Consider the following 12102-nt stretch of genomic DNA (forward strand, 5'->3'; position numbering starts at 1 on the left):
ACGTCCACAGCCTTATGACCAGAATGAAAAGGTCAAGGGGAAGCTTTTTTCCCCAGGTCATAAGGCTCCTAAACAAGGAAAATACTCAATGCCTCTAGGCCTTCCGTCGACTCTGTTGTGACTCTTTAGTCACTGTAGCCATGACATAATCCTATGAGTATTGCTTTCACACTGTCCAAATTGTTGGCACATACCTCAGGCCTCTTGCACATTGCACTTATTATTTACAGCTGAACATTTCATATAATTTTTTTTATCTTATATTACTATTTTTCCTTATTTTTATATTTTGCTAATCATGTACAGCTCGGAGTGACCAGGGTAACATTTCACTACATGTTGTATATGTATAACTGTATACGTGACGAATAAACCTCTTGAATCTTAATGCACAACTCCGATATGTAACTACCTCAAAGTCCAAAAGTCCAAAAACTAATTGCCTGCATTATACTTTTTTATACTACGGGACCGTTGAATGCTTGAATCTGATTGGCTGACGAACGTTCTGAGGTGTGCAATTATTTTCAGGGAAACGCACGGCGAACGTAGTTCCAGGCAGCTCTCTTGACCGCATTACAGTCCCATATCACTTCGCATAGTTAAGTGTAATAACGGAAATTAGCGTACAGTGCCTATACAGCACACAGGACTAACAAAAACAACAACATGACAGACGATTTTCCGAAAGTAAATTTTAATATTTACGGTGAATATGAAACTTTCAACAACTGGGCTGCAGCAGTATTAGTTAGCCTAGTGTACCAACTTAAAGGCTACACATGACATTTCTCACTAGCGAGGTAATAACAGCGCTGCATCTTAAAGCAGACTTACAGTTTAGAGACGGTGCTTCAGAACACTGTTGAGGGATACACAGAGGTAGCCTAATTCATACAAGCTCTCTCTCTGTTTCTCTTTCTCTGTCTCTCTCGCTCTCTTTCTAATAACTTCAGTATTAACTGCATTAGTCTGCTATCAACGGCTCAAGCCTCCATTGCCAGCTTTAAAATGACGTTTTGGAACTAGCAAAAGAGTCGTTGGATGAGATGCGGAAGAAATAATCCTACTCACAATAGCGATTTAAGTAGAAAAACCGGACGAATCCCTTGAAATATATCATCTGATCGATGTCTTGAGGTGTGGCAACCGTAGTATAAGCGGAATAATTGACGACGGGCCGTTGAATTATTAGAAAAATAATGCACACCCGAGGTGGTGATGCGGCCACGACGCGAACCACCTCGGGTGTGCATTATTTTCTAATAATTCAACGGCCCGTCGTCAATTATTCCTTACATATTGTGACATTGAGTAGGCTATTATTATTATTATTATTATTATTATTATTATTATTATGTTCAAAGACGAGCGTCAGTGTTCTGGGATCTATTTCGGGCGACCTCTGCTTCTCTGGAATAGAACGGCAGAAGTTTAATTAATGAACGACGCAGTAAATGAGTGCGTCGAGCACTCGTAAATTTACGAGCTAGATTACGAACTACTTTATTTATGAAAGGATTCGAGAAATAATACCTCATTAACGATTGATATTATGAGCGAGATAACGAACTCCTTATCGGTACGAAGCTTTCGGGAAACGCACCCCAGAACTAGTGTCTTATTTAAAGAGACAATAGCTTCAATTTAGGACTAGTTTCAGTGAAAGAATGTTTAATGTTTGAACAAAGTTTAAATGGTCCACTTCGACTTGATAGTCTACTTTATCCGATTTCACTCTGTCCCGAATTACCTCGACTTGCAACTTTATTATATTTAAAGATGCGATATAATATTAGAACAGCATTATCAATTTTCTAACTGCTTATCCTGTACAGGAACGTGGGAAAACAGCACTATTCTAAAGGCGTCCTATTTAAATACATTTTAATGTATACTGCATTTGGGTGTATGGCAAAGCTGAGTGAACCCAATGCTAGTTATGATTCCCAATGAGAATTATGAAAACAGCACACATTATTGTTGAATTAAACTTCGACAGTCTCTCTCTCTCTCTCTCTCTCTCTCTCTCTCTCTCTCTCTCTCTCTCTCTCTCTCTCTCCCGCGCGCTCCCTCTCACTCACACTGTCACACACAGGAAACAATGCATTTGTAAACAATGTGAATGTTGCTGTTTGCAGGGACCTCGGACAAGAAATCTTATAGAGATCCGACAAAATTTTAGCGATGACAGGGTAAGTTTTTTTCCCGAAAATACTGCATGTATTATAATGCATATATTATACAATGATAAATAAAAAATAAACAGGAACAATAATATAAGTACACTTAAAAGTATTTCATATATTAATATTAACAAAGACGTGTGTAGGTTTTATTGCAACATATAATGACCAAGTATACTCTATTTGTTTCTAACTAACTCATACGATTGTGATTGATGGAATGTATAATGATAAGAATCACCTTGTTAGAATTGCAAATTAAATATTTAGAGAGTAATGTGAGGGAAAATACCCATTTTGTGTCCTGAGAACTGAAGCAGTATATTTATAAATAGTCTCAGTACCTTGGGAAACACTGAATATCCATATACATACAGCATTCATCAGAGTTTATTTACAATCATGATTCCTGTTGTTTATGAGTGGTTGGTTTTGGTAGCATCTGACTGAAAGTGTGTTGTCAGTAATGAGAGCTTTGTTCTCCCTTCCCAGAGTCCTGCCTTTCCTGGTGATTCTTGCAGTCCTGCATCATCTGTCAGCCATGATCCTGAATGACATTTATGGAACCTTCCATTCACCCAATTTTCCTGAATCTTACCCAAAGGATTCAGAAGTCAGATGGAATATAAGTGTACCTAGTGGGTATAAAATTAGACTTTATTTCATGCATTTTGACCTTGAGCCATCATACCTCTGTGAGTATGACTATGTTAAGGTAAGATCATATACTGGATCTTCAGAAATTACACAGCGTGCTGTTTTTCATGTTGTTGCAATTGCCCGAGAGGTCATTCCCCCACAGAATACTCAGAACTTTGTACCAATATTCATGATAAGTCTGGTAGTGTATCTAAACAGGAAAGGAAAAAAATGTTTAGGTTGTACAGAGTGTAGGGACAGGGCACAGAGTGGAACTGCAGGAATGGAGTGAGTTTGAGGTGGAATGTAATTCATTCAGGGAACAGAGGAACAACTTTTATTGCATAATGTTGATGTGTCTTGCTTATTTGATTTTGTTTTCTCTCGTTCTTACACTTTCTCTCATTCTAAGCATTCTGCTGTTTTCTCTCCCGATTTGGATACAGAAATTGCTGCCTGTTTTGTTGATGGTTTTTTGTTAAAACTCCTCCTCCAAATAAAATTCCTTCTTCTCATCCCCATCCCATATACCGTAGCTCCCACTCAAAGCAATCCTTGAGTACCAAATTATTCTCAGAAATAAACTTTGGTCACTGTCCCCAAGCTATACCTAGGTAACAGAAGAGTTGGTTTTGGTTCTGTAAGAAAGTGATTCTTATTTTTAGTTCAGCTTTACGTTTTTATTAATTCAGCTGGTTATTTTTATATTATTGCCAAAATTATATTTTCCAAAGGAAGAAATGTGAGCAGTTGGAGAGGAAATAGGAAATGAGAAGTTAGCTAGTTTGTTAATGGAACAACTGCTATAAAGTACTGTGAATAGCTGTTCAATAGCTTTTCCCCACCAGCTGTCAGAAGCAGTTATCTGAACTGCAGAGATCAGACTCCACAGTAGACGTCTCATTGCTTCTACACAGACGATGTTTAACAAGGAGAACATCCCACAGAATCCAGAGTTAATAGCATTTATTCCACATGAGCAGATTCAATGCTGCAAGTTCTTGTGCTACATTCATATTCAGATTCTGCCCCCCTAGAGCTGCATAGCAGCTGTTATACACAAAAGGACATGCACCACAGGGTGGGGCAAGCTCATGGATTTGCTTTCCCGCAAAGCACTGCGGCATATTGGTTCTGCCACCTGTTACGAAACACCAGACAAAAAGGAAAAGAAGTCATTTATATTTCCTAAATGTAAAATTACTATATGAATAATATAACAAGAAACCCGGCATATATTGCATTGTGTATTTAGTAGACTATTAATAAATATGCATGCATACCTCATTTACATCAGATTTCATAACTACAAATTATTACTGTCTTTTATATTAACAGTTCAGGTGTTCCATCCCTCAGGTTTACGTTATGGATAATTCTTCACTGTTATAAAAACAATACAGTTTCTTCATGTTAATTGCCAAGCATAGCTTCCATTTGGTGGTTTCGCTTTCTTTCATTCCCTAGAATCCATTACCCATTCTTCTCTGTCCCCATGAAATTCCCAATGAACACCTTTTAGTACAGCAGTCTTTTGCACCAATTTCACTATATTTTTCTTTAGCATCTTCCCTTGAACTTGTATCAAGCCCAGTGTCTCCTATCTGTCTCCTAATTCATTTCTTATAAAGCTTAATTCTGAAAAATCTAAGAAAGTATGTAGAATGTATATAAAATAGAAAGCAGTGACTTGTCCACCCTCTCTTAAATTAAAACACATAAAACGTTTAATGTTTTAACTTATCAACTTATAGTTTCATACACTCCATATTAGGTGCTTGCGACACCTTTCAAAAAAGTTGGGACAGGGCCAGCTTAAGGCTAGCATCTAGGATGGGTGAGACTTTCACACCCAGTGATACCATGAGTATCCAGCCATTTATGAGCAAGGAGGGGCTTGATGCCTGCCTCTGAGCAAAACTGCGTTTCTCACCAAATGATTTCAGGATTTTGCAAGGTCAAATTTCAAGATTTCACCCTATAGAGTACATAATATTATTAAAATATTCAGGGAATCTACAGAAATCTCTGCATGTAAAGGACAACGTCAGAAATCAGTGTTGAATGGCGCTAAATACTTTCATTTCTTTCTCAAGCACAGCTCTCATGCAGTTGCTCTACAGCACAGCAAATTATGTTTAAAAAGGATACTTGTGGATAAGACTTGTCCCTCATACCATCAAGCATTCTTTGACTACTTCAACATTCTAAATGCTACACATTTATTTTACAGCTGGAAGCTGAACAGGAAGTGCTTGCAACATTCTGTGGACGGGAAAATACAGACACAGAGCTAGTGCCTGGAGAGCAAGTCATTAATTCTCCTAGAAATAATCTCGTTGTGACATTCAGGTCTGATTTCTCTGATGAAGAGAGGTTCTCTGGTTTCAAGGCCCATTACAATGCAGTAGGTAAGAAACAGGCCCAGGAAAAGACAGTGCTGGCAAAAAACACACCTACACACAAACATTACCCCTGTGTGACTGGTCTTCCTCCCTGGCAGATGTGGATGAATGTCAGGACAGGAATGATGAAGAGCTGACATGTGACCACTATTGTCACAACTACATTGGTGGCTATTATTGCTCTTGTCGCTATGGCTACTTGCTACACCATGATAACAGAACTTGTAAAGGTAAGGCTAAAAATGCTAATCAAAAATCAAGTTTTTCATCAGTTTTGTAATTGTTTGGAAAGTGCTTTTTTGCAAGGCAGTGGTAGGACCATGGATCAAAAGGTAGCACTGTTGCCTCCTATCTTCAGGTTTGGGGGTTGAATCCCACATCAGCTTTTCACATGAGCAGTTTGTAGATTCACTCTGTGCTACACAGGTTTCTCTGGGTGCTTCAGTTTCCTCCTGCAGTCCAAAGCAGCTTGAATAATTCTATAAGTCTATAAATTAGCCATAGTGTGCAAGTGTGTATTTGCCCTTCATAGGATTAACATCCCATCCACGGGGTACCCTGGCCTTGAGTCCTATGCTGCCTAGAATAGGCTCCTGGCCCTGCAGCCTTGACTGGGATAAGCAGTTAGAAGTTGAATGGATGGATGCAAGTCTAAATACAAGATAATACCTTCCCCTAACAAAAATATATAGTTTGTAATTTATTATCATTTTATCTGAAATACCATGTGTGTCAACATAAAATCATGTTAACTCCTGGTGTGTAATGAAAAATATTAATTATTTTGCAAACGTTTTTCTACATTTATTATAAAACGTATAATTTTTAAAATAAATTAGGATTTTCTAGGTTTTGACACTGAGCTATTTCCAAATTACAATTTAAAACTCACTACCTGGTATCAGATGAGTCAATAAATATGAGAATGTGCTCTTATAATGGAGGATTCAGAAATTTCTATTTGTATATGGTGTCACTACTTTGATTAATGCACTGACACATGCAAACCTTGACTTATGCTGTTGCATTCATGCATATCCTGTAAGGTTTACTTAAGTATTTTGGTGAACTTCATGTAAACTCCAGTGAACAGTCCAACAGATAAACTTCTTCAGAATAGTGCCCATCTTACTAGCCTCCTCATGCTACATATCTGTCTCAGCCTTTTCTCTTGGTTATTTAAGGAATTACATTATTGGTTTGTTCACATTAATGGCTATTCTTTAAATTCATGAAGTCTTTCATGCTTTTGCAAACAACTGCTTCACTATCACTTATTTAGTAGCTTCTGCTTCAAATCATTTGAAGATACTGACAATCCGTTTTTTTATCCATGTTTATATTCTACTTTTAAATTTGTTATATAGAAATTATAAAACTTAAAAAAATGTAGCAGCGTAAGTGTGTGTCTTACATTTCACTTGTATTTGTATATTATGTTTTTTTATATGTAGATTGGAAATTTTTGAAAGGTCTGTTTTTTGTCTTTGTAGAGCTCTCTTTAGTTTAAGTGATAACGTTCAGATGCAAATGTAAATATTTGTGTAAACTGAAGTTAAAGTCTGAAATGATAAAAATGTGTGTAGATAGTTCAGGGGGGCAGAAACCGGAGAGTTGCTAGCTATGTTCCTGCACGAGACAAAGCTGAGTCTCAAATGTTGTGCATCTTTATTTGTCTGCTTCTGTTTGTTGTATATTTATATTTCTTCAGCAATGTGTTCTGTAATGTGTTTAAAATCCTTCTGTCATTACAGTTGAGTGCACTAACAGCTTGTTCAATGAGCGGACAGGAGTACTCGCTAGTGTAAATTTCCCAAACCCCTACCCCAAGAGCACTGACTGCACATACCACATTCAGCTTGAGGATGGATTTCTGATCAGTTTGGAATTTGATGACACTTTTGACATCGAGGACCATCCAGAAATCACCTGTCCCTATGACTATATAAAGGTGAGTTAGACAGGTACAGAAAACAATAATCATATCCATTTACAAATTTCTAAAGTAACCACAAGCCTAAACATATGAACTGGTAAAATATTAGAAGTATATTTAGTAAGTTAATGTGTCAACATATTATGTAAATTTTAAAGTCATAATGCATTATTATTTCTTAGATTGTGTTAATATATATGGTACTTTGAAACTCAAATGGGAGAATTTTGAGACCTATGGTATTGCTTCCTGGCTATAAACAGCATAAGCACTTCGGTTGTGACATTGTACATAACCCCAGATATCACAGGTAAAATAAATATATCCAGTTAGCATATAAAGGGGAAACTGATGATGGATGAGTGAAAGAAACACCTTGTGAACAGCTCTCAGAAAGGAACATACCAGTTCTTAATGTGGTGTGAGATGATTAGGAGCAGGGCCGTAGACAAGGTTTGAAAAACACTGAGGTCCAGGACCCAGGGGTGAGGGGGTTGGGGGGTGTCTCGTCAATCACACAGAAGTTTTCTGGGGGGTAGGCAGTGTTAAATGAGAGTTCATATCAGTTAATTGATATGTTTAGGTTAAACAAGCTATTAACATGAATTCCTTTCTGAATGAATTTAGATCTATGTCATTAGAACATCAAATATTCTGGTTATGAAGCATGTAATTTAAGATGATTTTTAACCTTATATAAACATAAGAATGAAAGAGAATTGCTTGATATTAACACACTATTACAACCCAACATCAAATACACTTGTTTTGATCCAAATTTGGCTTGAAATGTTTCCATGGACACTATTACTGATACTGTCCCCTTCATAAGCTGGTAATTTATTTTTTTATTAATGACATTATGTGAAACGTTAGAATAATCTAGCCCATTAGGCGGAATATGAAAGAAACCCAACCTTTAACATGGCCAGAGTAGCCTATCCTATGCTTATATTTAACATGTTTCATACAATTCTCTTTATTCCAGATGCTATACTAGGTTGCTGTTTTGGAACATTTTTTTCTGATAATGATCATTGTTTTGTGTTACCGAATGATATGCTGCCTGCCTCTTTCATAATGCTGCATAATCACATGCATACAATGTGAATTGCTTTCAGTGAGGTGCGCTTGTGCGATTCCTGAGTCGCACATTCTCTATCATGCTAATACTGAATGCTGTAGTTCTCTCTCTGACACACACAGCAGACACTGTTAATGACACATTCAAACTGAATTCAGAATGCACTCTTGCCCGGAGACATTTTCAACTGCTGATTTTTTAAAATTCAGTTGAATATTTAGTGGGGCGGCATGGTGGTGCAGTGGTTAGCACTGTTGCCTCACACCTCTGGGACCCGGGTTCGAGTCTCCGCCTGGGTCACATGTGTGTGGAGTTTGCATGTTCTCCCCATGTCGTCGTGGGGTTTCCTCCGGGTACTCCGGTTTCCCCCCACAGTCCAAAAACATGCTGAGGCTAATTGGAGTCGCTAAATTGCCCATAGGTGTGCATGTGTGAGTGAATGGTGTGTGAGTGTGCCCTGCGATGGGCTGGCCCCCCATCCTGGGTTGTTCCCTGCCTCGTGCCCATTGCTTCCGGGATAGGCTCCGGACCCCCCGCGACCCGATAGGATAAGTGGTTTGGAAAATGGATGGATGGATGAATATTTAGTGGTTAGCACTTTTGCCTCACACCTCTGGGACCCAGGTTCAAGTCTCTGCCTGGGTCACATGTGTGTGGAGTTTGCATGTTCTCCCCATGTTGTTGTGGAGTTTCCTCCGGGTATTCTGGTTTCCCCCTGCAGTCCAAAGACATGCTTAGACTAATTGGACTTGCTAAATTGCCCGTAGGTGTGCATGTGTGAGTGAATGGTGTGTGAGTGTGCCCTGCGATGGGCTGGCCCCCCATCCTAGGGTTATTCCCTGCCTCGTGCCCATTGCTTCCAGGATAGGCTCTGGACCCCCCGCGACCTGGTAGGATAAGCGGTTTGGAAAATGGATGAATGGATTTTATTTGTTACTCTTAAAGAAATTTCAAACATTCGGACCTCAGTAACCTCATATCTGGCTATGGCTCTGAGTGGGAATGCTCCCCATTCAAAGACATATACACTCAAGATGAACTCACACGGACAAGCAGGCACAGGACAGCACATTCATCCAGAAGGGAACTGTAATCCAAAGGGGTTGAGTTGTAATTCAACTAAGTGTGAGAGGCGTAAGAACAAACAGATGGACAATCACGATCTTCCTGGTTTCATTTGCATTCATTTTTAAAGGCCCTGCTTGCTCTTCCCAGCAGCACTTGCATACTCTGAAGCTCTCCAATAGCATTATACCGCTGGGGCATCTGGGAGATGTAGTACACTTTTAAGTAGTACTGCTATAAGAGGGCTGCGCAGGAAAATAAATTACTGCTTAGTGAGGGGAAAGAAGTATATATGCATATTGATTCAAATAATATGGTTTATAATATTTCATGACTTTTGGCCAAGTTAAAGACCAGAAATGGGCTGCAGATCAAACGAGGCTGATATCAGGTTGACCAGTCTCGAGACCAAGACCAGATCTCAAAAACTAGAACGGTGCCTTGTCTTGAAGCCAAGCCTGGGGTGGGGGGGTAGTTTGCTGGCAAGTGCTTGGTGATCAAGCCTCTACCCATGGGGACCAGCAAGGTATAGCCTAAAACAGTTTGTGGGTCCACCTTTCATTGGGCCCACCACCTGGAAGGATGGCCATGGGGATCAGGTGCTATATGGTTCGGTTGGCAGTCAAAGGAATGGGACTTGGCAGACTCGGTTATCAAAACTGGCTTTAGGATCATAAAGCATAATCTCTTAGGTGGGAAAGGAGCTGGGGCTAGTGCGGGAGGTAGAGAGATACAGTCTAGACATAGTCAGGTTCATCTCAATGTACAGCATGGGCTCTGGAACCAAATTGATGGAGAGGGGCAGGACTCTATTCCACTCTGCAGATGCCCTGAGTAAGAGGCACTGGGCAATTGTCTACTTATAGCTCCCTGGTATGGCTGAAGTTGACCACGGTGAAGAAGGTCACCCCGTCAAGGAACGGGCTCTGACATTAATCTGTGCCAATGCACCGGACATTAGTTCAGAGTGTCAGGTCTTCTTGGAAACCTTGGATGAGGTGCTGGAGTGCAACTCCTCTGGGGTACCCATAGTTCTGCTGGGGGACTTTAATGCTCATGTCAGTAATAACAGTTAAACCTGGAAGGGTGTGATTGAGAAAAATGGCCTGCCTGATCTGCACTTGAATGGAGCTCTGCTATTGAACTTTTAAGCAAACCACAATTACACTGGAGGCTACTATTGCTCTTGTCTCTATGCCTACTAGCAGCTCTCTGATAACAGAACTTGTAAAGGTAAAATTAAAAATACAAAACATAAATCAGATCTTTCATCAGTTTTCTTGTTGTGTGAAAATATTGGTTTTTTTTTCATAGAAACGTGGATCAATAAAGTAGGAGGCACCTTCACCTCTCATCTTCAGAGTTGAGGGTTGAATCCCAAATCTGCTCTGTGTGCGAGCAATTTGTAGGTTCTCTCTGTGTCACACTGTGTCTCTGGGTGATCCAGTATCTTCCTGCAGTCCAAAGAGACATATAATTGCGTTAATTTGAGTCTGTAAATTAGCCATAGTATATGTGCCCCAGCCTTGATCCCTTTACTGCCTAGACTAGAATGCTCCTCAATTCAATTCAGTTCAATTTTATTTATATAGCACTTTTAATTTAACTGGCCAGAACCCCACCAAAGAAGCCTGAGGCAACAGTGACAAGGAAAAACTCCCTCTAGCAGGAAGAAACCTTGAGAGGAATCTAGGCTCGGAAGGGGACCCCATCCTCCTCTGGGCAACCAGGGAGCATGAAATTGCATTTATATTGACATTAATTTGAGTTCATATAGTTTTAAAGTCCCAGTTGGTTTCATGTTTATTGCAACAGCAATAAAGGGTTTGAATCAAATCAAAATCAAATCAAATGTAGTTATCTCCAGGAGTCCAGGTGAGGGTTCACACGGTGTAGAGTCAGCTTGGTATCAGCTCAGAAAAAAGATGGAGAAGAGTTATTGCCCTACACCTAACCTAACCTCCGGCAGTACTAAAGTAACTATGGCAGAATGGCTTAAAGAGATACCTGGAAGGAAGCACAGACATGTGGGTTTCCAGGCATTTTGGCATCAAGCCAACCTACCATCCACAGCTTAAGTTATCGGTGAGAGTGGCAGGATGACAGCACCAATCCCCCCTTTCACCTTTAATCTCAAATGACCATGAACCTCCTGATTTCCCATTCACCTTAGAAAAGGGGATTTAACTATCCAAAAGATGGTCTAAAGAGGTACATCTTAAGCCTTGAATTAAAAGCAGAGATTGTGTCTGAGTTCTGAAGATTAATAGGAAGTTTATTCCATAACTGTGCTGCTTTATGAGCAAGTACTTTTCCCCCAAAAGTAACGTTCTTCATTCTGGGTATGAATAGAAGACCTGCATCTTGTGATCTAAGCATACGATTCGGAATGTACTTGCAAATGAAGTGACTCAGTTACAGTAAGCAAGACCATTTACAGCTTTATAGGTTAAGAGTAGTATTTTGTAGTCAATACGAAATCTAACTGGCAGCCAGTGGAGTGAGGATAAAATTGGGGTAATATCATCATATTTTTTAGTTTTGGTGAGGACTCTGGCTGCTGCATTCTGGATTAGCTGGAGTTTATTTAATGACCTATTTGGACAGCTGGAGAATAAGACATTATAGTAATCGAGCCTGGAAGTAATAAACGCATAAACCAATTTCAACTAGAACTAGAATGCTCCTGGCCTCACAGCCTTCAATGGGATGCACAGATAGAAGGTGAATGGATGGATGCAAGCTAAGCATCATTAGATGACACTTTCCCCAACACAGAAAATTTTG

The 12102-nt window shown here is 39.6% G+C and overlaps 1 protein-coding gene across 2 annotated transcripts in view; it reads left to right on the plus strand.

Annotated features, from left to right (window-relative positions):
• The first annotated feature begins 2073 nt into the window (after positions 1-2073).
• The window catches only part of masp1 (MBL associated serine protease 1), a 55987-nt gene continuing 45958 nt past the window's right edge, over positions 2074-12102 (plus strand). For both annotated transcript variants that reach the window (XM_048980096.1, XM_048980098.1), the window contains exons 1-5: positions 2074-2195; positions 2679-2901; positions 5059-5236; positions 5329-5460; positions 6985-7181. In XM_048980096.1, coding sequence (XP_048836053.1) covers positions 2188-2195; positions 2679-2901; positions 5059-5236; positions 5329-5460; positions 6985-7181 — 738 coding nt within the window. In that variant the 5' untranslated portion in view covers positions 2074-2187. The remainder of the gene's footprint in view (positions 2196-2678; positions 2902-5058; positions 5237-5328; positions 5461-6984; positions 7182-12102) is intronic.

The sequence above is a fragment of the Brienomyrus brachyistius genome, chromosome 17, assembly GCF_023856365.1.
Source record: "Brienomyrus brachyistius isolate T26 chromosome 17, BBRACH_0.4, whole genome shotgun sequence".
Classification (NCBI taxonomy): domain Eukaryota; kingdom Metazoa; phylum Chordata; class Actinopteri; order Osteoglossiformes; family Mormyridae; genus Brienomyrus; species Brienomyrus brachyistius.